The sequence below is a fragment of the Archocentrus centrarchus genome, chromosome 1 (assembly GCF_007364275.1).
Source record: "Archocentrus centrarchus isolate MPI-CPG fArcCen1 chromosome 1, fArcCen1, whole genome shotgun sequence".
NCBI classification, from domain to species: domain Eukaryota; kingdom Metazoa; phylum Chordata; class Actinopteri; order Cichliformes; family Cichlidae; genus Archocentrus; species Archocentrus centrarchus.
Window position 1 is genome coordinate 7,898,061 of NC_044346.1, and position 27,953 is coordinate 7,926,013.

At 42.9% G+C, this 27,953-nt stretch overlaps 1 protein-coding gene across 1 annotated transcript; it reads right to left on the bottom strand.

Moving 5' to 3' along the window:
- Positions 1-2,096: 2,096 nt before the first annotated feature.
- On the bottom strand, positions 2,097-27,062 carry LOC115778602 (uncharacterized). The gene is made up of 10 exons (XM_030726779.1): positions 26,833-27,062; positions 25,672-25,715; positions 25,485-25,550; positions 24,674-24,740; positions 22,368-23,648; positions 10,329-11,090; positions 6,754-7,147; positions 5,647-5,888; positions 4,493-4,672; positions 2,097-3,630 (listed from the first exon to the last, which is right to left on the bottom strand). Exons 1-10 carry the CDS (start codon positions 26,899-26,901, stop codon positions 3,385-3,387), a joined length of 3,351 nt encoding a protein of 1,116 aa, XP_030582639.1. The 5' UTR covers positions 26,902-27,062; the 3' UTR covers positions 2,097-3,384.
- Positions 27,063-27,953: the final 891 nt, after the last annotated feature.

Genomic DNA, 27,953 nt, shown 5'->3' on the forward strand with positions numbered 1-27,953 from the left:
TCAGATGGCCGCGGCTGAAAAAAAGGCTTCCAGTCGTATAGAAATCTGTGTGGGAAAACAGCTTTCTGACTTGACCTCTGTCATCACTTTCCTGCTGAGCTTGTGGGCTCAGTCACTTATTTTGGGTCACATTGAAGAAACAATTAATTCTGTTTTCTAAATCCTGGTCATACTGGTTTCATAAGGAGGATTATCCGTGCTATTGTAGGGTCTTTACCTTACAGTGTAAAACGCCTTGTTGTGATTTGGAGCTATAGAAATCAAACTGAATTGAAATTGAATTGTATGCTCATTGGCTAACGGCTTGTCAATCACAAGTTGTCAGGCGGTTGCACGGTCAGACCCGTCCCTTCTTGTCACATCAGATTTTTTGAGACTAAGATAGTGACGCTAACCTCAAGGCTTCAGAACCGGACTTCATAAACCAGTGGGTGGTCACGGTGGCTCCATCCATCTTTTATACTATATTGTTGTAGGACTACTTAAAGATACCTTAGGCCGTCCCATTTGCAGCCACAAAGGTCACCTTCAAGGCTCCACTATTGCCATCGGGTCTGCACGAAAACAGCACTGTGACCCACACAATGGTCGCTGATATTTCAATCTAGAGCAACAGAAATCAGTTTTTCTCTAAAGCTTTCTTTCCTGCATCCCATAGATTATTAATATCTTCTTGGAAAACAGCTCATACATATTTCTTTTTTTTTTTTCCCCTTTGGCAACAAACACACTGACAGCCTCGAGGGAATTCCTTTAACCAAACAATCCTCTTTCAAAAAAAGATAAAAGAAACTTTGTATGAGAAAATCAGCTGATTTACATTTCGTGCTGCTTTTAAAGCAGCTTTAGAGATTCAGAGGGTGTAAACACAAATTGCTGGCCACCAGACTGTGAAGGTTGGACTTTGAGGAAGTTAGAAGAAACCAAGCTGAAGTGAGATAAATAATGTTAACGAAGTGTTGTGCAGTAGGAGGTTAGACTCGAGCTGACAGTTAAGATGAACCAAACGCCAAGAAATGTGGCGTGTGGGCAGATGAGCTGTCACGATTCAACATGATCTTCGTTAAATTTGTGAGTAATCTATTATGTCTACACGAGCGATGAGGCTTTCTGCGGAGCACCTTCGCTGAACACAGCCTCCACGTAAAACGCACACTCACACACACGTGCCATCTGACAGCAAATATGCTGTTAATCCAGTCTGACCGCAACAAAATGAGATTAAATGCTTTTCTGAGCGTGCGTATATATGAGTGTGTGTGTGTGTGTGTCTTGCAGGCAGAATGCAGTTGCTTAGTTGAGATGTAATCCAGATGGCTTGACAGGTCTAAAGAAATCTGCCAAAGTAATCTGCCACTCAGCCCTAACACACATCCCGCGCCATTTTTCTTTTTAACGTCACTTTAAAAACTACAACTCCAGAAGTGTTGTCATAACCACTTTATTAGTTTTTAATCCACCTATTTCACAATACCAAAGAAGATCCATGAAGATGCAGATAAGGACAAGCGCAACACTGTCACAGCCATCAACAACCAAAAAACAAGAGAGAGAGAGAGAGAGAGAAACAGAAGAAAGACGACAAAAAAGAAAACATTAAAAAAAACAACATCTGACCATTTTGTGGGCATGAGAGCCCTGGCAGGCACTTTACAACAAGGTGTCAAATTGTAAGTGGGAAAGATGGATTGAGGTAATAAGTGAACAGAAGCACTGAGTGTGTCTTAACCACAGTTCATTTTGCTGCACAGTGTTGACTGGATACATTTTTAGTGTAATATGGCCAAAGTGAAAATCAAACTCTCAGCCCTCACAGTGCATCTGGCTTGCTCTTCCCTCTGTTTCCTGTGATGTCCACTGCGGATTTCAACTCAGCTCCAGGCAGGCCATTAAGCCCATCACTCTTGAGCTGACTATCAAAGATACAAATCAAATGCCAAACATCAGAGGAATATGGTCATGTGGTTTACAGATCCCAGCGAAAGCATGAGAGAGCCTGATCTTTAAAACGGGGAACAGAGCATCACAGTTTAATGGGATTTTGAATTATTTAAAAAAAAAAAAAAAAAAGGGGGGGGGGGGGGGGGGGGGGGGGGGGGGGTCACATATAATCGACTTTGCAGCAACATGTGCTGAAAACCAAGAAAAGTAATTCAGGGCAATATATATATAAGCCTATGGCGTATACTGTAATTATCAACACAAATGTCGCCAGATTAAGGCAAACCAACGCTGTAATCTAAATGTATTTGTCTTGCAGCTCTTTGGGTCACTCAAAGGGTGACGGTAGCTTGAGTTAATTGTCACCCGGTGGCGGCAGATTGAGCTGGCAAAACTAATTGTTTTCAGACTGTTTTTCTGCACAGAGACAGCTGTTAAGTACAAAACGGCCATCATGGAATGAATCCTCCTCGTACCCTCCCCCTCGCTCTGTGAGGATTTACAAAAAGAAAGAAAAGACATCTGCGTGTAGTGGGGCAGTCTGGGAATACAAACACCGTCATTTTCACACACCAAAAAAAAAAACATTTCATCTGATTTACATTCAGTGATACCACAGTTATATCGTAATACCAGTGTCTGAGTGGTGCTTAGAGTTTTTATTTCAGAGGTCGGCTGAGAGCGCTGTGTTGTCTGAGCTGCAAACAGAAAAAAATGCTGCAACTTGACTTTGCTGGGCTGTGGGGTGCACGGGGGGGCAGACTGATACAGAGCGACATCAGCAGAGTACATTACACATTATACATTTATAAGTCCACTGGTTTACCAAATCATGGTATGCTATATAGAAAACCTAAAAGCACACAGACATTACTCAACAGGATCATATACAGTTAAAAATGGATCAAACTCATTTCCCCATTGAGTAATAAAATAGATATTACCACTAGAGCATGTCAGAAATCAGTTGTAGCATTTAACACAACCAGCTGGACACGAGATGAGAAAAGACAGAATTTTGTGCCACTGTGTTGTAAAATGAAGAAACCCTCAGATATGGCATCTTTAAAGGTTCATCCCGTAACTGCACTGAAACTTTCTGCCCTACAGATTATGATCCAAACTGCAGATTCAACTCTGTAATGCAGAGTCTCTGTTTAAACCTTTCATGCCAGAGGTCGATCAACCCATGCAGCCTTCGCTAAGGTGATTGTGTGACTAAACTCACTGTATCTCACTGCAGAAGTAAACACATGAGCGTGGACACCAACACAAAGAACAGAACAGATACACCACTCTTTACAATTTAATAGTCCGCCGGTAAGCTTACCAACCCCCAACGAGCAAATATACTGAACTCTTCAATTTGAAAAAAAGCCTTTAGGCTCCTAAATTTGAGCTTTCAAACATGACTTCCCTCGGCTGACCTCTCCCAGTCATTCTTCACTGTTTGGGGCCAGAGGGGTTGGATCTCTGGGCAGCGTGGCACGGGTCCAGGGACTCCTTGGTGGCTCCACCATAGACATCTACATCATGGTCGGTCCAGGGCGCGATGTTGCCCAGCGCCGAGGAGCTGCAGTCAGCCACGGCCGCCACCTCAGCTGGCTTCAGCACCCGGTCCCACAGGTTGAATTGGGAGAGCTCTCCGACCAGGGCCTGGGAGGCATCAAAACGCCCCCCCAGTGTGTCCTTGGGTAGAAGAAACAGCACAGTGGATGGAGACAGGAGGCTTTATAGCAATGCCAGCCATTTAAACATTATTACATTTATGGTAGGAATGCACTGCTGCAATTGTGGTAAAAAAAAACAAACAAAACAAATTATTGTAAACAGATATAGCAATTTTGTTTTGCAGCGGTGGACTTAATAAAGTTTTTCATTAACACCAAGTAAGTAATGATCACTACTTGTTTGGATAAATATCAGCAGTATGCAGAAACCAAAACTGTATGCTTTAAATATGAGAGCAGGTAACCAACGAAGGTACTGAACTAAGATAAAGTTTATGCTGCACAAAAAAGATTCTATTTTGATCATTTTTCCTAAATAAGATTAAAAGCATTTGTTCCCCTTTTGTGTCCAGAGATTTTCTCCATAGAATCAAGTCAACACATCTCACCCAGCAGCAATCCATCAGCTAGCCTCGGGGGAGATTAATAAAATACTTGCTCCCTCTCAAAACTATCCATTAAATTAAAGTCGTGCTCCATCAGTCTGTCATCTTGCTGAATTGGACTCCCAGCACTCAGATTTTTTTCTTTTTTTTGTCCTTTATGCAAGGACAATGGGCTGCACAAAGAGCTTTGAGATGTACTTTTGACACCAGGGAGGAGGGATAATGTCACATTTCATAACGGTTTGGTAATGCAGTTGTCTCGCTAATGAAGGAGAGAAGCAGCCAAGTGTGAGGAGAAACAACATTAGGTTTCTGCCTGTTCATGTGTGAAAAGCTAATGGTGGTTCCTTAAAATAGCTCTCCTGGTTTCTCTTTGTTTTTCTGTGAATCATCCATCCATGAATCATCCATCCATGAATCATCCATCCATCTCACCTGTTCCTGTCCCAGAATGAGGACTCCCCCGGGTTTGATTGGGTGCCAGGCCGCCAGTCCCTCGCCTCTGCCCTTCATCTTCCCACCCTGGTAGGCTTTCCAAACCCCATCCCTGAGGGTCCAGCTGACACAGATGTGCTGCCACTCATCCTGTGGCAGGGACAGCGGCAGCTGCGCCACCTGCAGGTCAGAGAACACGGTGGCTGCAGTTAGACCCGCCTTTACAAAATAACTGTTTTCAGCTCTGCCAAGCTTCGGTACACTGAGCTGGCACTGTGATTGGAACACCATTCATCATGGTAAACCTCCACTACACTGCATACTGCCATGGGAACTATGGGCGTGAGCAACAGTAAAGGAAAGCCCTGATGTACTGTAATAATGCATGTTTGCTGTGGATCCCTCCACTACAAATGTGAAAAACACAAACAGAGGGCACGGCCTTCTCTTACACACAGCACCATTTTCATTGAGGCTTTAATTTTGGACAAACAACAATCAGATACAAAGTATTGTTGCAATTTGCTGTTGAATTATGGCTGTGATAAAAGAAATGTCTGATTTTTATGCCCCTTTTTTCTTCTCTTTTTTCCTGTCTTGCTTATACTTTTAAATTTTTAATGTGCTGTTGAATTGCAGCGTCTGTTTTAGTTTTCTGTGTTCTGCGGCGGGGGGAATACGTGTTTGGAGTGTTTGTTTTTTTTCAGTGATCGATGGTAAAAGTGGGATCAACACGAGTGCACACCTTAGACTCCAGAGAACCAAAACCCAAACTTAATATAGGTGTTGTTTCACATGCTGCTGACTCAAACAACAAAAAACAGCTGTGACATTTTCAGGTTTTCCATCACTCGTGTAAAATTCCATAAGTCCGTTACAATAAACACACTTACATCACTCCCTTTAATCACACTAAGCCATCAGCTATACTGTACTGTACTGTTCTGTGACATATCATAATTAGCTTCCTTGCAGGCTATTTTGCTTGAGTAATTACAAGGAAACCCAAAGGTTATGAGATATTAATGCCTTTCCCAAGAAGAACCATTAATTTTGCACGTAATATGTTTTGATTTGAAGTCCCACCCTCCAGATACGAGCACAGCTACAGTACAAGAGACAAAGCGTACTGTAGGTCTGTGAAACCGTCATACCTTGTCGTTAATAAGCAGCTCCACAGGGTTGTGGACTCCCTGTAACAGCACCAGCTCATTGGGCTGCCCCGGCACAGAGTAGGAGAAGGGGGTCCCGATGCCACCTTCTTTGGCTTTGAGCCATAGGCAGGCAGTGAAGGCATACATCTCAGTAATCTCTTTTCTCACCAGGCCGTACATGTAGTTGGTGCGCATGGGGAAGGAGATGACAAAGCCATCAGGGAACGGCGGCTCTGTCAGTGCTTTGGAGACACACAGAAAGAAGATAAAGATGAAAAGTTAGATGGTGCGACGGAGACCCAGAGAGAAAATGAGGAGAGATGATGCATTAACAGCCAATTTATACAAGGACGCCGGTGCTTCTGTTCTCACTTGTCCCTGCTAGTTTGCACTCAGAGTGCCTCGCAAGAGCTCAAGCATTACAGTTAATGATCACCCTCTCTAACTCGAGGCCACACTGCAGCTCTTAAAGCAGAAAAGATGTAGAGACGGTCAGAGGGGTTGGAAGAAAAATCCTTGCTTTTTCTTATTAACCTTCCTCTTTGCACCTTGCTAACATCAGCCTCACCTCTGAGCTTCCACTTCTCCCATTATCAAACATCTCATACTTCTTTTTCCTGTAGTTTTCACCTGCCCTAACCTTCTTTCTGCATGGAAGATCTAGAAATAAAGCCCATTAAAACACATCCAAAGCTCATTTCTGCCAAACATAAAATAAGAATCGTTCATATAAATCCCTGCGAGGATGGTGTTATAAAGTTAAAAACAGGTAAAAGAAGCAGATGAGATAAATTATTCTCCGCTTCGTTTATTTTTGCATGTACCGTTTTTATTTTAACTCCCAGTTCTCTTTGACATTTTCCCACCCTTAAGCACTCATTAATCATCTCATTTTAATCTACAGCACAGTCTCCGCCGCTGCGGTGACCCAGTTCACCCGCAGTGCTCGTTAAACTTTCATTTCAGCCTTCTTTTGCATTGCTCTCATGTACGCCGAGTCGATGTTGCCCTTGTCTTACTCCTCTTTTACATCAGTTAATCCATCCCTTCCTTCATTTATTTAGCCAGCACTGTTACGTCTTTATTCCACCCCCCCTCCCCACTCACTGTGTTCCAGCTCAGTGACGCGATGGCTGACAGTGTCGATGCCCTTGTTGATCTTCTCATGCTGGCCCTGTGTCTCCTTCCTCATGGCCTGTCTCTCCTTCTCTAGCATCTTTATCTTCCTCTCCAGCTCGCCTTCTAGGTCCTCCACCCTCCAGGTGCTCTTCCCACGCCCGGGGGAACCCTTAGCGGGAGGCCTCGAGACAGAGGGGCCCGGGGAAGCAGGACGGCGGCCCCCTGGGGCAGCACCTGCGGATGGGGAGGAAGCGCTGCCGGTGGGTGGAGCTGGAGCCTTGCCGCTGTTAACAGCTGGGCTGCTGCTGCTGACGCCGCTGCTGCCGCTACTTGCGCCCACAGATGTGTCGGTGAGGTTCAGGGCAGCAGGGCCTATCTCCGCCTGAGGAATGGAAATGAGAAGCATTAAGCCTGCGCTGGTGTTGATACTAAGCTGGTCAGACAGAGAGAGACAGACAGAACATGGCAGAGAATTAGAACTAATTTAATAACAGCAGAGCCACAACAAGGACAAAGATGTTTCACTAGGGGCGAGCTGGGTAATACTATAATTCTAACGAGAGTTAAGAAATAATTGATGTATATAATGATATTATATAAATAATAATAATGACAATAATAGGAACTTTACTTTGGCCCGGAATGAGCCATTAAGGACATGTCACCTGTATGTATCTACATGTGAAACTGGGCACGTGCACACTAAATGATGTGTTAATAATATAATACAATGAATAATAATGGAGGAATACATTTTGCTGCCACACCAGTGAGTCTCTCAGCCCACAGATAGACTGCAGTTACACGTCTTGTACTATAAGATGGCGGATTATTTATTTATTTAAGCCTTTACTTAACCAGGAAGTTAAACTCCTGCAATTAATGAGCTCTTTTGTACCATTAGCCTAGCATGTTTTTTAAAACCCACTCAGCCAGGTGCTCCTCCTTTCAGGTGCTATTTTTTTGATGAATGCAGCCCGATCAATATGTCACCGAGCCAGTAGATTGGTCAATAACAGATGATAAATGAGAACAAAAAAAGTAAAGATGTGGGAGAATTTGATTTGTTTTGTTATTGTATAGTTTGTCCACCAGAGGTCACTCTGCAGCTTCCCTGCTAGCAACACAACCAGCTGATCCGAGCAGCATCTGGCAGAGCGTACACAGGTAATACCCGACTTTTGACAATAAAAAACTGATTCTGTTTAAACTGCACTGTCATATTATCTTTGCAAGGACTCATAAATAACTCCACACTACAAATATTAGGGAAATCTGTTTATGTTTAACATATCTGAAAGGAAAAATATCGGCCAGTATATTGGATTTTTAAATGACCAAATATCTGTATCAACCTTATACAGTATCAGTCAGGTTTTAGACATTTCTTTAAAATATTTTTTTTCTGCTTTAACTTTGAGCCTGCCAGCACTTTCAAAGCTGCTAAACAAGGTTCAGTCTGAATGTTAATGTTAGAGCCTTTTTTTTCAATGTCAGAAAGAAATTACTGCTGAATTCCCAGCACTGAAAGACCGGCAAATACAGTCACGCTGAATAGAGCCTGTCTAGACTTATACACATCTCCTGTAATCCATTTAGATGGTGTTGCACTCATGGCTTTGTTGACCCATGATGTCTGGAAATATCCCCAAAAATAAAAAATAAAAAGAAAGGCATTCCTAAACAGCCAAAACATATTTTCTATATGTAGGCTTTGTACCAAAAATAGTACATTTAGATGTAACTCATTTGTAGTCATCAACATTTTTATTGGTAACTGAAGTTTTTAGTAATTGTAATTGATTAAATTTTTTCCATATAATAACATACCTCTAGTGTGTGTGTGTGTGTTTGTGTGTGTGTGTGTGTTCTTACATGGCATTTTACTGTATTTTAGATGATTTATTACTTATTTTTATATATATAAAGTCTTTATGTAGTTTTTACCTTATTGAGAAACTGTATTGAATTTCCAGCATTGAAAGACAGTCAGATAACACTAAATAAATCCTGTCTAGACTACATAAAATATAACTTACCTCATTTCTTCACAGCTTTCTGCACTGATTTATGATTGTATCCAGTGAATTTGGAATTTAAGAGCTGATTTTTCCACTTATGCTTAATATGATGTAATCCTTTAGTTCTCCATTCCCAGACATCTGCCCTGATCTATATCACAAGATCTGAATCTTCACTTTATAATTAAATACTTGGATTACACCCAAGCGTGCAGCGCCTTCCTGTCTCAAGATTAAATGATAAACACAAGGACACGGTGGGCTGTGTCCTTCTCAGAGGAGCGTAGAGGAGAGCGTGCTGTCCAGATGTCGATGACCAGTAATCATATTGATCACTTTAATTTTTTAATGCTCCTTATTTGTGCTGATGTTAGGAGTCGAGATGCCTTGAGCAATGTCAATAAATATTAATTAAATATTTATTATGAGAGCCGGTGTCAGTATGTTGATTAAAGGTGGAAAATGCGGTTCCTACTCACTGTGTGGATATTTGTGAAAAATACATGAAGCGATTTAACATAAAGGCCATGAGTAGAGCCCATTTCTGTCTTTATTGTCTCTAAATATGACTACCATTCATGTTCGATATAGAGGTGATTTCAAATTGAAATGAAACTGCAGGGATGGGGCATAAATGATAAGGCAGCACCATAGCAAGAGCTGTTGTTGCAGCCCAGCACTGGCAGTATTAGTAGCCTGTGCGGAGCACAAGCTGAAAAAAGATGGTGTTGGTGAAGCAGTAAAGAGCCAGAGAGAGCTGTTAGTGAGGATGAGACAGCTGCGAGGGCGATATATAATATCAAGAGAGTTGCTGAGGCAGGACTAGATCTGGACGTCCAGGATATAAATTCTCACTGACAGAGACAACCTTGTAACTGCCTGTGCTTGGAGAGCACTGGCAGTGATGCAGCAGTGTTTGCGTGTGGGTGTGTGTCTCCATCATAGAATCTGACCCCCCTACTCCACCTCCCCCCTTCCTGTCCGGCTCACTTCATGTTTTATTTATGTCTCTATCCTGCTGTGGGATGCGGTGGTACAGGGCATGAGGCAGCGTGGTGGGGGATGCGGAGGGGTGTGAGGGCCAGCAGGTGGACAGATTTCCCATGGGTCTATGGGGAGCATGCGCAAGAGATCAGGAGCATCTGTGTCACGAGTTACTTGTCAGAGGAGAGAGGAGTTGAAGATAAAAGAGGAAGGGGAGAATAAAAAGCTGGATAGAGACCAGAGAAGCTGTGATGAACGCAGAGGCCGCGCTTCAGGTTCAGAGAACCTCTCTCTCTGCCCTCATGACTGCATACAGCAGAACAGTGGCACTCCTGATCCGAATCTTATGTAAATTCTAAGGGGATTTACTTCAATCAGAGTCCTAAAACTATTAACCTAAAATTAGGATAACTGTTGAATGAGCCTAATTAAAACTGGACAACACTGACTCATCTACTAATGCATCATTTTTGATGGCTTTCCAAATCTGCTGCTGTCAAACAAAACTCAGACAGGAGGTTAAACAGCAAGAAGCCTGCGTTCAGTATTTCTGTTTACCTCAAGTTTCTCGATGCGATCCTTCAGCTCCATAATGGCCCGAGCCAGCTCCTCCACAGCCCGCGCCGTCTGCAGCTGTGCCGCGGCAGATGAGGTCACATCATCCCCGGCCATGACGCGGCGGTTACCACTCCAGACCCCGATGCTCCGCTCCGGGACGCTCCGCTCGTCCTCCAGACCGCTCTCACACTCACTTAGCTTTCCGGTCAGCTCCCGAATTGTCCTCTGATCCATGAGGATCTGGTCGTTCTGCTGCAGGACCATCTGCCGGAGTTCCTCCGCGGTGGTCCGGAGATCTTCATCTCCGGTCCCGTAGAGCGGATCATCCGCCTGCTGCTGCCGCTGCTGCTGGTCCCTACGCTGCCTCAGATCTTTGGTCTTGCACTCTCCGATCGGTACAGGAGTGCAGATCAGTCGGCTGAAGCTGAACTGTTTCGCTGACCCTCCACCCGTCTCCTCCCCAAGGTTAAGCTCGTTGAGAGTGGGAACTTCCACGCCAATGCCGCCGAGCCCGTTTCCACCATCGTACGACTCTGCGCCATGCAGCGCGCCCAGCGGTCCGGCGTGGGCCACCGATCCCGGTTCCAGGGGCTGGAGCAGCGACTCCGATGTCAAGGTGCTATTATCGCTGAGAAGAGCGGCGCGTTTGCGGGGATAAACACTGGCGATGATGCAGATGACCGCGCCGAGAAAGGCCAGGGTGCCAGCTCCCACAAGCACCACCGCGAACTTCATTATGACCGTGAAGATCAGTGATGTAGATCAGGCCCTGGAGTTCAGATAAAAGCCTGAAAAATGACTTGTCTAGGTTCCGGAGGCTGAAATAGGCAGAGAGCAGTACAGCAGCATGTAGGAAGCCTATCTAAATATAATCACGATCTAGTTAAAGCCTGGGCCGGACACGTCAAATAAAGTAGTTGAATCTTTAAGGTAAATTGTGACACTTACTGTAGGTGCGGTAGATTCAGGGCTGTTTGCCAGGGGCGCTGCTGTTGTCTCCTTGCCACCCTCTGTGTGTACCTAATATTGACGGCACCGCGCTGTCTGGAGCAGAGATGCTCCCTCTCCTGCCTCCGTGTTGCTAAGCTGCTCTCCTCCGTACGTTACTATGGGGATCGCTGGGAGAGGAGGAGCGAGGCTGTGGGCATGCGCGGGTCAGAGCCTAGGCGAACCTCCCGCAGCAGCAAGGCGAGCAAACAAGGCGATGATGGATCAACGCGTGATTGCATTGCCTGAGCGCATATCCTGTTTTTTGGAGTGGCTTGATGTGATTTTGTAATAACAGAAAGAAAAATTAAAAAAAAAAAAAAACCTAGACACAAAGTTGTCATTCTTGAAACTTAACATTAAAAAATATGTAAACAATCCAAACTAGATTGATAAGGGATGCAAAGTGTACTTTGCTTGGCCAACAATATGTACAGCATGAATATATTTATACATCTGATGGAAAACATCTCATATAGACAAGCAGCAGCCGCAGCAGAGGAAAGACAGGATACTGCGGAACAGAAGAAGAAAGAAAAATAAAGATGCGGGACCTTTTAACACCAGGGTTTTTGCACTGAGTAGGAGGAAGAACATGTTTTCCTCAAGAGGCAGTCCCGACTAACGCATCATTAACGCCGACAGGAATGATCCAACCATGACCCTCTGTCCTCTGTGGCTCCGTTCAACAAATACTCTTCACTGGATGGAGGAAATACTTTTATAAAGTCTGCTTTGTAAATCAGTCCAAATAAAAAAAATGTTGTGTAGCATGAATGTTCTCTGTTTCACTGCAGCGACATCAACTGAGAATGAGGCAGAAGTTTTTTTGCTTTTCACAGTATTTTGCAACAGGAGGCACTGCGCTGCGAGGTCCGAATCACACACATTTTCACAGCCTGCGCTCACGTCTCCCTTTGATTAACGACAGTAGCGTTTCTTCACAGTGGCAGCAGACTGGCTGAATGTTGAAAAACTGAGACATATTGTTGGAAGTGCACTTGTTTTTCTTAAGCCAGCTCAGACTGTTCGTCACCTCTTTTGAAAACAGATGGTTTATTAAATGTTAAATTTCAGAATGCCCTTGTACTTCTTTACACTGATAGAAATGCAAACATTTGGCAGCTTATTATGGTTTCACTGATTCAGTCCAGTTCAGATCAGGCGTATGTTTGGACTGTAGATGGACCATGAATGAGGTTGAAACCTGGACTACCATGTTTGCATTTCAAGGGGGTCAAATAGTGCCAACACCACATATATGCACTGTAAACCCGGATAAGTTGAATCTACTTAAAAAAAAAAACAAGGTAAATCATTGCCTTAAATTCTTTAAGTAATGAAACAGCAGGGGACTATGTTCAGTGTACTCGAGACATTTTGGAATGGAATGAAAGATCTAAGTTGAATGTACTAATAACAGAGTTTCAGTAACTGAAGATACTTAGTTTAAGCAATCACCACCCATTTATTTAACTCAGCCTGTTAAGTAAGCACTACTCCATTACCAATTGAACTAAATTGTATGTTCTAATTGACCAAACCTATCTTTTATAGTTCATGAAAAAATAAAATGGCTTTTGATTAGTCAATCCCCCTATCCTTTTCATGGTCGTGTGGGGGTGGTGGGGGCTGGAGCCTATCCCAGCTGACGAGGCAGTAAGATGCAGGGTCACCAGCCTGTTGCAGGGCTAACACAGAGAGAGGGAGACAACCATTCACACCTGTGGGCAATTTAGAGAGACCAATTAACCTAACCCCAGTAACTGCATGTCTTCAGATTGTGGGAGGAAACCCACACAGACACAGGGAGAACATGCAAACTCCACACAGCAAGAGTGCCAGGCTAAGGTGGAATTGAACCCAAACTATCAGATAGCTATTCTAGCTGTGAGGCCGCAGTGCTAAACACCACACCACCGTGCTGCCCAGTAACACAAATATTTTTTTACAGTGTTGAACTGTGTCTGTTTAAATTTGGTAAATAAACATGATAAAACTCATACATTAACATTTACAAATAACATTTGTCCATGGAACAATAAAAAACTATACGAGAGAGAGTTGTAAATAAAAACCAAACAAAAGGACCAAATATCTGCTATTTCAAACTCCACGCAGCAAGAGGCCGGGACCAAGGTGGACTTGAACCCAGACCTTCTAGACAGTATTCTACCTGTGACGCAGCAGTGCTAACCATCATGCCACCATGCTGCTGCTCATGAGCTCAGTCTGTTTAAACTCGTATAAACTAGATCTTTAGCAGGTGCAAAACTTGATGATATTAAATTGTTTGAACTCAAACACATGATTACACTAAGATAGACCATAAAAAAGTACAGTCTACTCAGCATTAACAAGTAATGTTCACATTCCAGGTAATTTTAAGTAATATGAACTCAGTATTTTTAAGTGGAATCAAAATCTGGGTTTACAGTGTGTGTCCAGTGTAAGCATCAACAATCACCAGGTTTATGGCAGTAGCGAGGCGTGCATCTCTGCAACACCAGCAGCTTCTGACAGAACAGCAGTTTTTGACACCCTGGGATTATTATCTTGCTACTACAGCAAAGTTTACTATATTCACTGTGATAGTTTAGCAGGAGAGTATGATTTTATTAGCATTAAACAAAAAGTCAGGTTGATGGGAATATTAAATAGGTCCAGGGACTTGGTCATGGCACCATTTATAATGAATTGTGAGGGGCCTTTGGATGTCTGTACCACATTTTGCAATAGATATTTCTCTCCCGGTTGTTAATGTAAGCCTCAGGCTGCTCGAGGAAGTCTGGAGATCTCGATTCAGTGACAGTTTTGATCAGCTTTAACAGTTAGCGCTTAGGCTTCATCAGATGTGCTCCAGTCACAGTGGATTTCTCGATGTACTGGTGACGTTTTCTCCTCCTCGACCCACAGGAGCAGCGCCCTCTCTCTGTTCCAGACCAAATTAAGCCTTTCCTCACCCACTTAACAAAAGAATCACTTGGGCAGTGTGGACCAGTTCTGTGTCTTCCTTCACCCCAGGAGCCGGCAGGAGAGTGGAGGCAGGCTGCATGTGAGTGCCTCCACTCTCCTGTGGAGGCATCTGCATATTTGTATAGCTGTGCATAGTAAATTAAGCAAAGGTGTGGAGTTAAACCGAGGCTATTTTAAGGCATGGATTTTTTTTTTAAGATAATATTGATGTGAGTTTTTAAGGGTTTAATTGATGCCCGGAGAAAGACTTAGTACAAGTGGCCCCATGTGTGCTAAGTCTTTCTCCAGGCATTCAATAACATTCAGGCAGTGAGCAGCTGTGCACTGACTAGATTCATAGAAGCCAAAAACACAGTTCCCACCACACAAGGTTAAAGTTGCACTAAACAACATTTTTACATGGCTAACAGATGAATAGACCCTGTATAATATTAAACCAGATCTGTGGTTGTGGCAGCCAAACATTTCCAGCTCCACCCTGTGTCTGTTGTCTCGATTGTCAACACCACTTCAGGCAGCAAGCAAAATTCAAAACTGCAGCTGTAAATCCAGGGAGGCCTCGGGTCAGATTTATCATCGCAAGGTGCAGATTTTTGTTTGTATCTGTGAATAAGTGAAAAATTTGACCATCTGGTGGCACTCATAAGAATTCACCCTTTATACAAAATTTCAAGGCAACCTGTTCAATGTAAAATGATGGGCCAGCTACCTGAAACCAGCGCTGCCATCTGTATATGGTTAAAAAGTCAATGTAAAACACAACATGTCCTCCAACTGTTTTCATTTTAGTCCACAGAGGCTGGTGCACACAAAGGCATCTCTGCCTCTTCTCCTTGTATGATTGCTCTATAATACAGGAGGTGAGGTGTCACTTTCTGATTTCGCAGGGCTTGTGTTTGAGAGTGTTTTTTTTTTTTTTTTCCTCTATGCAGCTTAACCTTGTTAGGATCCTGTAATTCAGGATGGAACACTGCGATCAACTTGACACGGGTTTCTGCTGTGAACAGGCTGGAATATTTGCAGAGCAAAGATCCACTTTTATTAATTCTTTTACAAGGACACATACAGTTTAAAACGAATATTTAAATGTCTACGAGGAACAGTCCAACAGCCGTGTTAGTTTCTACTCTCAAGTCAAACTCTTAAGGAACAAGAGAATGCATGAAAATATTGGCTGAAATTAAGAATGAATATCTGCAACCATCAGAATTTAGACTGGCTTCAGGGCAATGACCGGTAACCCAGATTGTGGCTTAATCTCTAGAGGTGACTCATATTGCACTCACAAACGCACATGCATAGGCTACACACACACTCGCACACACGCTCTGTGGGCCACTCGTATCAAACACTGGAACTGTTTTAGTTCCAGTTGATACAGTAAGCTCTGTGGTATCAAGCCAGGGAGAAAAGAACCAAAGACAGCACGGGAAAGAGTGAAAGGAGACTACATCTGTCTTTCTGTTATACATCCAACAGTCTGAACAGTAGAAGAATAAAATGAAATGCTGCCTGTGGAAAAGAATAAAGCTCTTTGAACTCGATGTAAGTATTCATCTCCACATCAAAACACAGAGAGATGAATACCCAGGCGTGATGACCTCAATATGACCCCAGCCCTTACAATCCATCTGAAAACACAGACGCTGCTGCTCCATTACTCTTGAAGAAAAAAGAGCAGCTCAACAGCGCCTCACAGTGGACTATGTGGCAATTGAGCTTGGGTGACATTTGTCTTCTTGTCTTGATGGCTCAAGGAGGATTATTATTAGTAATTTCAGGAATATAGGAGCAAGAGCTCATCAGTGTTTGTGAACTCTATACAGGCATCGTGCAGGAGTGTTACTGCAGTATTCCACGAGTAACTGCACAGAATTTTTCTACCCAGCAGCAAATTAAACATCCGAGCTAAAAATAAATATGAGTACTACTACTACATGAATTTTTAATATTTGCCCATTTTGGTAATGAAACTAACTCTTTAATTCTTCTTACTGTAAATTCATCACTACTGAGTGAAGCATTTACAATAAGAAAGTAGCAAATTTACGAGGTAAAAGTGGCAGATTTACAAAAAAAAACAAACTTGCATGACAAAAGAGCTAAAAAACAAACTTGGAAAAATTGCCTTTTTTAACTGAAGAAACAATGTTGCTTCACTTTTCATGGTTAAGACATTAAGAAATACATATTTGACCTCCTTGGATCAATAACAGATAGGACATGTTATTAGAACACCAACAATTTCCAATCATATTATGAAGCCCACACAACAAATTCGTCTTCCAACCTGGACTAACACCACTGGTCACTGTGCATCTGGCTGTGATATCTGTGACACTATGAAAGCAAGTTATTATGAATATGTCCAAATGTATCATGTTTTTCTGGTGTTGCACTTCATAAATGGTCCCTGTACACTCCTTTAACAGCCAGCTCCATATGAATATGAATAGATGTGACAAATGGGGTGAACAGGGTGACAAATTCAGAGGCATTGCCTGACTTTCAGTTCTGGTATTCAAACATTTTCCTCTCCATCTCTTGTCTGATGCAGTTAGGTGCATGTGCGTTTGGACAATGACACAATTTTTGTAGTTTTGTCTTTGTACACCACTGTAGTGGTGCATACAACAAACAATGCAGCTGCAACTAAAGTGCAGATTCTCAGCTGGGTTAAAAAACTGCATTCATTGTTTAAAAAGTATTTTTAAAAAAGAGTATTAATAAGAGTTTTTATGCATACAGGACACTCTCTGCAGTCCTGTGAAAAAGTATGCCACATGATTCAGTGGCTTGTAGAACAACCTCTAGCCGTGATAACTTGAAGTAATCAGTTTCAGACAGACTTCATGAGTCTCACATCACTGTGGAGGAATTTTAGCCCACTCTTCTCTACAATGTTGCTTTAGTTCATAGAGTTTTGCACACATTCGTTAATGATTCTTTTCCTTTTCAGACATTGTGTTGTAGATTTGCTGCTGTAATCATTGTCCTGTTGCATCACTCAGTTTTGACCAAGCTTCAGGTGTCAGACAGCCTCACACTTGACTCCAGAATACTTTGGAATACAAAGGAGTTCATGACTGCAAGGTGCCAAGGGTCCTGTGGCTGCAAAACCACCCCACCACCACCACCACGTTTGACAGTTGGTGTGTGGTGTTTGAGGTGATATGCTGTCTGGCTTTTGCAAAATGTGGCGCTGTGCATCAAAGCCAAACATCTCCACTTTGAGCTCGTCTGTCCAAACGACATTATTCCAGAAGTCTTGTGGTTTGTTCAGATGTAACTTAGCAAACCTAAAGGGTTTCCTCCTGGTTTGTCTGATCTAATTGTGCCACCATGAATTTTAATATTTAACATGCCGACACCTGTAGAGTCTGAGATGGAGCTCTTGGGAGTTTTGCATCTTCTCAGAGGATTGCACGGTCTGAGCCTGGGCTGAATTTGCTAGAACACAATTGTGTCAAACACACCTCAATGCTCCAGACCAGCAAACTGCCAAAACCTCTGCTTTTATAGAGGTGCTCACACACTGTGATTTGATTAGCAGCATATGGCTGCTAACATACCCTCATAATTCCTATGAAAACAATAAAGGTGCACTTAGTTCCTCAGTGGACTGCAGACTCCAGTGGAAACGTTCTTCCATGACTGTAGCCCAAAAGTAATTGGACAACTAACAAACAGCTTCATGGAAAGGTGAGGTCTGTTCCTTTACTATCCCACGACAAATTAAACAGATGAAACATCTGGAATTAAGTGTTGACATTGAATTTAGGAACCTAAGCTTTTCCTGCTTCTTATGTTAAAACACTGAAATATGGCAACAGCTGAAAAAGGAAAATGAGGCTTTTTAGAGAGCTTTTAATTAAAAGCTTTGTACGAGAAACACACAGAAAGCAACAACAATAACAGGTAACATGACACTGAATACATAATCTGTACAATAAGGGTTTGTAAAACATGCTTCAGAAGTTCAGATACATTACAATGTCATTATCCTCCAACTCCTCGTCTTTAGCATCAATACAATGTACATAATTCATATTAGCAGAAAACCGGACAAAACTGCAGTCTTGACACATAAAATCAGCCGGAGTCGTCCTTCTGACCAAACCCATATTGGACTACTAAAAAAAAAAAAAAAAAAGAAAAAAATGGCATTCAAATAAACAGCATCACATTGACAATATTATGCATATTTCAAAAAAGTATTTAAGTACAGTACAAACAACAAAATAATGCTTGTTTTCATTTCGTTAAGCATCTTTATCCATTCATTTAAACAAGGATCCTTCTTTTTCTTCTAATTAGTGCCAAATTAATCTAGCACTTAGAAATGCAAAACAAAGAGGGGAAAACAAGCTTTACAAAACTGAAACGATAAAAATCAACAGCCCTATTTGGTTGAAAGACAGGCTACTAAGTTGAGTTGTGCAACCCCGTATGAGAAAACAAAAAAAAAGAAAAAAGAAAAAAAGAAGCATTGCTTAGCAGTCTAATACCTTACAAATCTACCAACTGCAAGAGTCACTTCTATCCACCACTTAAAGATATTAGAGATAGAGTAGATGAAAAAATCTATTCCAAATTACAATATATCCATTTGAGAAGAAAATAATTCTAGAAAATATATGAGCACTCTGTTTTTACTGTGTCAAATAAGGATTTAAGTACTACCATTATTAAAAAATACATCAATTTAAATTTGAGTTATTGACCATTTTTCTCCTTTTCTTCGTGTAATGGATGTGTCACTTTGGAATAAATCCTTCCATGTGTAACCTATGAGAGAGTACTGAAACAGCACTGACAACACCTAGAACCATTCAGTATATGACGGGAACGTTCTGGAAAAGAAGACCACAGAAAACTGTTAAAATGTTATTACACTCTGCAACAATGCAACCCTTAAAGTCACCGAGCTAGAGTCGTGATTTAAAGACGTTTTCAGCTGTTCTGTTTGACAAGAGCCAAAGTGGGGTGAGGTCAAAGTTGCCCAAAGTGCAGCTGACAGTGAGCTCTAAGGCAACACATGCGGAAGCTTTTAATATTATAACACATACTGTAGATAGAGCAGAGTAAGAGCCGAGGTCTGGGAAGGTCTCGAAACAGCAGGAAAGAAAAAGAGTGTGTGTGTGTGTGTAAAGGGCTCTGTAAAGGTTTCTTTAAAGTACTTCTGATGCTTGTGAAGATAAGATCAGGAACTTTGATCACTGTTAAGCTTAAGGGATTTAGCTGCAAACAACCTCTGGTTAATGTACCCGACAAAAGGTTTACAGTCAGGGCCACAAGGGTGTTGGATCAAAGCTTTAGAGATCAAGCAGGTTCTCTAACCACCAAACTCCCTGACCCACTATCTAACTGCACTGTGATCATACTGACAGCCAGCCTCTCTAATGTGTCCGAAAAGAGGAAGACAACTCTGCCGACATCCTCTCCAGTCATTAAACAGCAGGCCACAGATTTTATCCTTCATGAACAGGCAAAAGCAACAAGGCAGGAAACAAACAAAGCTGGTTCACTTAGTAAAAATGAAGCATTTGATTGACCATCATTTCACTGAGTGACTACAGCCCTGTTTACACGTTTCCAGTGTAAACAGTGTCGTTTTGCCGTTGTCACTTCCGAAAAGTGACGCGTTTACACACAGAAGGAAATGCAAAAACGCTGCAGTTCCTATTGCCAGGCCACAAGTTGCCGGTGTGGCTATAGGAACTGGAAAATTGTGCACATGTGCAAGTGCCCCCATCAACCATAGTGTGAATGTGTGAGTGCCCCAGATTCCAAAAAGCATCGTTTTTGTCTGCTTACACAGAGACAGAGCGTTTCAGAAATGCTCCACTCTGGAGCCTGTTTCCAAAAAGTATCATTTTCACTCTGTTCTCGTGTAAACGGGAGGCCGAAACACATCAAAACTGTGCCGTTTTCATTTTGAAACGGTGTCAACGGGGCCTAACTGACATCAGCCTGTCAAACAGTGATTTGTCATGAGGCGACATCCTTACAGAGACCAGCAACAACACAGGATGTTTTGGTTTGGACTGGAACATGAAGGTATCCTTGGTCATATTCCTCATGGTTCCTCTGTATGTGTTCAAGAGCATCATGTAATCTGAAGTAAGGACATTAAGTTAAAAATCTGAGTCTAAAGCAGGACTTTAAAGACATGTTGGGCCTCGCTCGCAGAGACCAAAGCAAAACAAATGTTGGTAAAACAGGAGCAAAAAACAAAGCCATCTTACTACTCATCACTGAAGACTACAGCCTGATGGATGTAGGCCCAGATTAACGCTTTTCCACTAAAGTAGTGCAGGTGCCCCATCTAAAACCAGTTTAACGCATTTCCACTGCAAAAATATTGGTGCTGGTTCTAAAAAGCTGGCATTACCAGCTTCACAAAACTGACAGCCCCAAAAGTTGGAACCACTGTTGTCTCCTGAAGTGACTACCACAAGAAATACACCGGTGATTCACAAATGCAGCCTAGACATTAAATTAAAAAATATATATATTGTTTTGGCCTTTTTGTGTCTTTATTGGATAGGTTGCAGTGGAGAGAGACAGGAAAGCGGAGGAAGAGAGAGAGATGGGGGAAGACATGCAGTAAATGGCCACAGATCAGACGTGAACCCGGGCCGCCTGCACCGCCACCTTGGCGCCCCAGGATAGAGATTCTTCTTCCCATATAAATTACCTCAGTCTTTGCTACATAACCCTAATATAATGTCCGGTTATGAATCTGTGGAATTGTTCTCATAAGGCACCCAAGTTGGAAGTAGCTATGCACCAGCTCTGCACCAGTGGAAAAGACACATGCATGTCCTCCAGTTCCTGCACTAGCCCTATGGGTAGCCTGAATAAAGCACTTCTACTGACACTACTACTAGAGCACAATCTAATAAAGAACAGTTCTAAAGCATTAAGGAAAAACTGGCAACATCCACAGGAAGAAAGCATGGGAAACAGCTTTACCTGTCAAAGTGGAAGATAAATAAACTTAACAGTCGCTACATTGAACAAGCCACAGCTGCCTGGATTCACGTTCCACAGACTTAAAACACCTGCCATAGAGTCAACTTCTATTTTTAGCTGCATTTTTGTTGACGGCTTCAGTCTGAACTGTGTTCAGCTCATGGACCTTCTAGACCTAGTAGATAAGTTTGAGAAGTTGTTGCGATTATGGCATAAAGGAGAACTGTCAAAATGAACTGCGGTCCAGTTTACGGTCTTGGTGGACGTTACAGAGTCAAAGTGGTGGTGGGGTCTGAGCAAAAACAAGGCAAGTAAGGAGAGACTGCAAGAGCAGCAATAACTTAAAAAAAAATTACTTTTTTTTCATATATTCTTTTGCAGCCTTTACGGTTGTGCGTGCATATAAATACTCATAATGTATGTATATGCATGTGCATTCAAGAGAGCAAGAGGAAAAGGCCTTGAAAAACTGACAATACATAGAATAGGTTGTTTTTCTGATGCAGTCAAATGCATTTACCTCGCTGTATTGATGCAATATCTGAGAGTCCAACTGTGTTAAGTTCAAATCAGGTATCATCAATGAGTTGAACTTCCAATGAGACTGCAGGCTGCTGACAACAGCCTCCAGAGCAGAGCCTACATCTAAATATTAGGTTTCTTCCACACAGACTCGGTATGCTTTCTAAAAGTTCAACCTGCACACCAAATGGGCAAAGGCTCCACTTTTAGGACAATATTACACTGTACCAAACAAGCTAAACTCAGCATGTCTGAAGCAGGTGAAAGAGAATTAACACCATTTCCATCCCAGTCAAAGAGTCAGTGCTGTGCAAGTGGACAAAATATGGCAATTGAAATGACAAGAAGGGCGTATTAGCTCCCCCATCTCAAATTTATACAATTCTTCTAAAAAAAATATGCTCCTTTTTTTTAACTATTCAATGGCTGGGCGGTGTCAGGTTATATTTCATTAATCATTACACAACTATGGACATACCCTTTAAGGTAAAGGTAGAAGAGGGCTGAAGTGGCAAGACTGGCATGGCATTTTTTCTTTCATCTATGGCAATCAACTTCATAATGTCTGTCCTCTTATGGCTTCGCTGGGGAGGCATCATCAGGGGCGGTGACAGGAGCAGGGGAAGAGGCATTTTCGGGGCTGGCAGAAGGCGAAGCAGGGCAGGAGGCAGGGGAGGGGAACTCTTTTATGGTGACGGTGACAAGGTTGGTGGTCACATCCGTGACCACGACATCTTTGCAGCTCGGCGCCATTTCAGGGTGCCAGTCGGGGTCTCCTTCAGCAGGCACCCTCTGGGGTTCAGCAGGGGCAGAGATTTGGTCCCCTGGAGTGGTAGCGGGAAGCGTGATGGGCAACTGATGTTTAGCCCTGCGTTGGCGAAGATTTTTCCTGCCTTCCTCTGTCGGCACCGTACGGTCCGGGGCACCCTCGTCTTCTTCATCTTCCACTGAAGAAGAGGGAGAGGCGGGGAGGAAGGGTGATGATGATGCAGCCTGGTTTGCATCCAAGGACGGGGCAGGGGTGGAGGGCTTGGTGCTCTGGCTCTTCTGGGTCTCTGCGTGAGGTTTACTGGACTTGGGATCCTTGCTAGAAGGTGAGGCCCCAGTGGCAGGCTGAGACTGGGCAGATGTAGCATTGGTGGGGGATTTTCCTTCAGACCCACTGGAGCTGGAAGGAGAAGGTGGTGACTGGTACTGAGAAGAGGTGGTGCGGCTGTCCCTAGCTCCTGTGCTGGAACATGAACCTGGGTGGGAGTGAAAAGGCACAGCTCCTCCACACTGCAGCCCAAATGGCTTCCCGTACATCGGAAACCCCAGCATCTTCAGAGGAGGCTGGAAAGGTCTATATGGGGCTTCTCCCTTCTTCCCAATGATGCGATTGCGGGATGGGATGTTTTGACGTCCTGCTGAAATATTCCTACTCCCTGCAGCTGTGCCACCCCTACCCGCTTTGTCAATGACCTTCAGATTGAGGATGATTCGACCTCTCTTGACTTCTCGGGGTTTCACCCTACGGTTAAGGATGCGGACGGTTTCAGAGAAGGGGGAGACATGCATGCGGGAGGGGAAGCCACCAGGAGTGGAGAAGGTGGTCGCCATGGGGTCAGTGCGAGGCAGAGGGCGCCGGGACATTCGGTGGCAACGGTGAATGTCTTTCTTCAGTTTGTGGGTGGCTGCAAGTGAGTTGAGTTTAGGAGAAGGTGCGACAGTTGAGCTGGAGGACGATGGTATATGATGAGGTGAGGCAGAGGAGGAGGAGGAGGAAGCTGCCCGACTGGAAGTGGACGAAGTGGGGCGCGAAGTGGTCTGACGGCTGTTTGAGGCTCGCCCGCTGGTCTCCCCTTTATGACCACGACCCTGGGGACAAAAATACATTTAAGAAACTAAGTGAGCTTTATTATTTGCACTGCCACTTTTATTGAACTTGTTGTGCTCTGCAGCCTGGGCGAGCTCAGTGGAGCAGTATGTGAACTAGTTCTCTTTCTGCTCGAGCTCATTCTAGCTACAGTTCTACAGGGTGGAGTTGATGCCTGTCTAAACATGGGCACCCATTCAAGCAAGTCTTTTTGGGAACACTGGAGTTAAAATGATTTATACTAGTCATTAAAATGCTTTTTGGATGGCTGTGCTGTAACTAATGCTTAAAAAGTGGACACTTTCCAGAAATTTTAGCCTATATTAAACTAGTTAGTTTTAATAGGGTCCTTTGATCTTAAACTAATAAAAATCTGTGCTTACAAGGACAGGTTGACTACATTTAGTTGCACCAAACATCCTAAAGTTCAATGCTGAATGTCACTTCAATCAAAAGTGTCTACTCTGTTATTATCTAGTTATTGTTGCTATATAAATGATGCCCGAAAACCTGTATAGCTCCACAGATTGTCTGGCTTACATAACATGGTACATTAGATATTGTAGCCAATGCTTTTAAAGCTTCTTAAAGCACTTTTCTGTGGCCAAAGGTTGCTGTTTTTTAACACCTAACTGCCTGCAGTGTGCCTCGGCTGAAATGTGTCCAAATGTGTCCCTGCAGCTCACACTTCTTTGTATGTCATTTGCCAAAGACAAGACACGCACAGAATGCAAATTTAAATAAACTTCAAACAGTGTTTGAAGTTCAGGAGAGTTAAGCTTTTTCAGCTTTAACAGCAGAAACCACGAACAGAATGTTCCACTTTGTTTGTTGCAGGGTGATGCAAACCCAACAAAGGTACAGATTGCATCAAAGTTGCATAATTTAATGTGGATTATTTCAGCCTTTTAGGCAATTTGTATTTTCCGACGTGAAAAGCAGCCACCTGTAAAACTTTTAATTATGATTTTAGATGCAGCAGCTAATCCCTGCGGAGGAACATCAAAACAAACTCCAAAAACAGTACCTTTGTAACAAAGTTCTTGGGTTTTGGTCCCCTTTTCTTTGGCCCATGCAATTCTCTTTCCCGCTCTCTGTAAAAAGAAGTGACAGTTAGAACAGCACGGACCACAAACACAAAGACACACTAAAAAAGAACGACACAATGAGAGCGAATATGATGACTCGAAAGAGATGACAGACATGAAAGCCGTAGGTGTGTGTGAAAGGAGAGCAACCGTGTACAAAGAGCATCTCTGAAGCTGTGCTTGAACACAGTTAGGCTTCCTTTTTTTTAAGATTTATTTTTTGCTCTTATTTTCAACATGGGCAGTGATGGAGTAGGACAGGAAAAGCAAGAGGCAGTGAGGAGAGGAATGTCATACAGCAAAATCATCATTTCAGTCATTTTGGGGGTCTTTGGGGGGACCACTGAAAGTGTTCTGATCCTTTAAGTTTACTGTAAACATTTCTGTGAGAAGCACCAGTCTTTTGAGGAGCTTGCCTACAGACAAAATGAAGTTTGGCGTAGATGGACTTTTTACAGTCAGGCAGCAAAGAGGAGGAGGAGGAATATAAAGACATGAAAGAGGGGGTGAAAGAGTGAGTAAACACAAGCACTTAGAGGAAGATACACTGGAAATAATTTAAAACAAGAGCATATGAAAAAGAGGTAAATGAAGGAAGGGAGCTGAACCGACAGGCTTTTAATTTTTTGAAGAGTGGAGCCAAAGTTTTACCCTTAGCACACAATGTAAACATGCGCAAAAAAAAAAAAAAAAGAAGACTCGGATTACTCTAAGTGCATGCAGGCCTCCCAATGAAGCAGCTTGACTCACTTTTGTTCAAACCCCAAAATCAGTCTGTCATCCAGGATGTTCTCCTCCGGCTCCCAAGTGCTGTGCCTGAACAAAAATGCAGCAACATGAAGAAAACCCACACACACACACATTAATTTTGCACCAAATTACAGTTAATATAAATTTTCAGTAGATAAAACCAAATTTTTTTAAAAAATGCACTCACTTCATTGCCCATCCTTTCCATTTCACCAGGTATTCAAGCCTTCCCTGTAAGAAGACGACATATGGAAGATTAGCGAAACAACTCACATGAGAGCAGACTTAAAAAAAAATAAACACACACACACACCCACAACACATTTTCAGCACAAGAAATGTTATGTCTGAACTACAAATGGGATTTTCTGCCCTTTACACCAACACAGAAACAAAATCCCACATGCTGCTAATGCAAAGCAACACCAAGTTTGCAATGCAGTTAATGCACTGTAACACATTTCAGTCCGTCCACGTTAGTAAAGTAGCAGCTGAGGATTACTTCACTTATTTTCAGATGGATGTGACTGATCATGGCTAATTACATTTTTAATACCAGGGTCACTTGGGAATCAAATTTCCATTTCTTGATAATACAATGCGAATGACAAGTTTATCTGAAATCTAAGTTTGTTCATGTAATGCGAGTATTTCACAGCGAGTGATGCAGCTAAAAACTTCTAGCAGGGAATTCAGAAGTAACTGGAGGGATGGTGGGCCCGCTGGTTAACTGTGTATACCGGCCGCTACAGGAGACAGTATGCCACATTGCATAGGGTCTCTTCCAGGGGGCAAACACTGATAATACACTGAAAACTATCAAAAGTCCTCCATCAGCTGTGGCTGAAGGCTCCTTTCTCATCAGCAGCATATAAGGACTTCTGCAACCACTTTTCACACCGTGCAGAAAAAAGAAAGTAACGAAGTCAAAGAGCCTTAATGTGGGTGCTACATACATTTCTTCCACGGGCTATAAACTGCTGACTGTGACCGTATAGCTTTAGCTACTATTAGCTGGCAAGGAAACCAGGCCTCTCCATTTCATAGCACAGTCCACATACCATCAACGGGGCTGGCGTGTCTTTTCAGCTAGCCCCTTCTTTGTGTCGCTGTTTTTATTGCCCCGTCTCTGCCTGAATATACGAGCCATGACTGATCGCTGCTTAGCTTTCAGCTAGCTCAGGCTAGTAAAGTAAAGGCATACGCCAGCCACAAGGCCTCCGCAGCATTGCATAGGCGCTAGATGACAGCCCCGAGCCTATGGACTGGAGCAGTGCCGCGCCGCGCTGCCCACGACCAACATCTGCACGCAGTCAAAACACGCGGGACGGTGGCGGCTGTTGCTCACCTTACGGACGCGGCGTTTAAGTATGGCTTCCGCGGCGAAAACGCGATCTCCCACCGCCGAGAGCTCCATGTTTCATACCCGGACTAAGCTACCTGTCTCTGTTTGCGTCTCTCCAGACGACAAGCTCCGCTGTGTGTACTGGTCGACCAAACCGTGTGAAGGGCTGCAGACACACACACATACACACAGACAGTACAGCAGCGGCGGCGGCGGCGCCGCGACCAGCAAGCTCTCTGTCACGTGACCCCTTCGGTCGCCCCGGCAACCCGAAGACACTCACGAGGATGCAAAAAAGCCCGCGCTGCTCCGACTTTCACCGTCAGAGACGCGGAGGTTATTAACGCTGATGAAATTATTAATCACATCTCCCCGGTATGCAGCACTCTATAAAACTATTAATACCAAAAATCATCAGGATTTTACATTGCATCTATATTTCATAATGTTAAGTGGTTTAATTATATATGCTTTATTTAAGTATGTAATCACCAAAAAACAAAACAAAAATAAACTGTTATTAGTATTCATAATCGTATTAGTATTCATAATTTATGTTACTTTGCTGAATTTGTATTTTTTAAAATCATATTGACAATATTAAACATTTTTGCTTAAACACAACAAACCGTCCTCCAATTTAAAAAAAAAAAAAACTCTTCTGTGGTCTGTGCAAGAAGGTTTGTGCATAGCTACTAGGGATGGGGGTGATTAATACAGCATATACAGCATAATACAACATAGTATCGTGATATTTTGCATGCTGATATTGTATCGATATTGGGATACCAAATATTGATATTTTATCAAATAAATTAAAATACTATCGGATTACTGAACAAAAGGGCGCATGTCATGCACCACATCCTGAGATAACGTTAGCCGAGTAAGCAAGCTCATGACGCACTCACATGAGTGAAAATAGCACAGCACAACAAAAAATAAAAATAAAAAAATCAGTCTCTGCCTGGTGATTGTATTGAATTTTTTTCACGTTGTGTGACTGATTGCAGCTTATGGTGACTAAATGGATGCACCGACCTTGACTGTGTGGCACACTCGTGACCATTTTTGATCACAAGGCAATTGCACAGGTCGCCTAATAAGAGGCAACCTTTCTGCAA

Bases quoted from the DNA above. Each gene is read 5' to 3' on its own strand.
- LOC115778602 (XM_030726779.1), bottom strand. From the start codon at position 26,901: ATGGAGCTCTCGGCGGTGGGAGATCGCGTTTTCGCCGCGGAAGCCATA. The intron at 11,091-22,367 runs TAAGAGGACAGA...TCCAGGGCCTGA, and splicing joins ATGCCTCCCCAGCGAAGCCA to TCTACATCACTGATCTTCAC. The intron at 3,631-4,492 runs GTGAGATGGATG...CTTCTACCCAAG, and splicing joins TCATTCTGGGACAGGAACAG to GACACACTGGGGGGGCGTTT.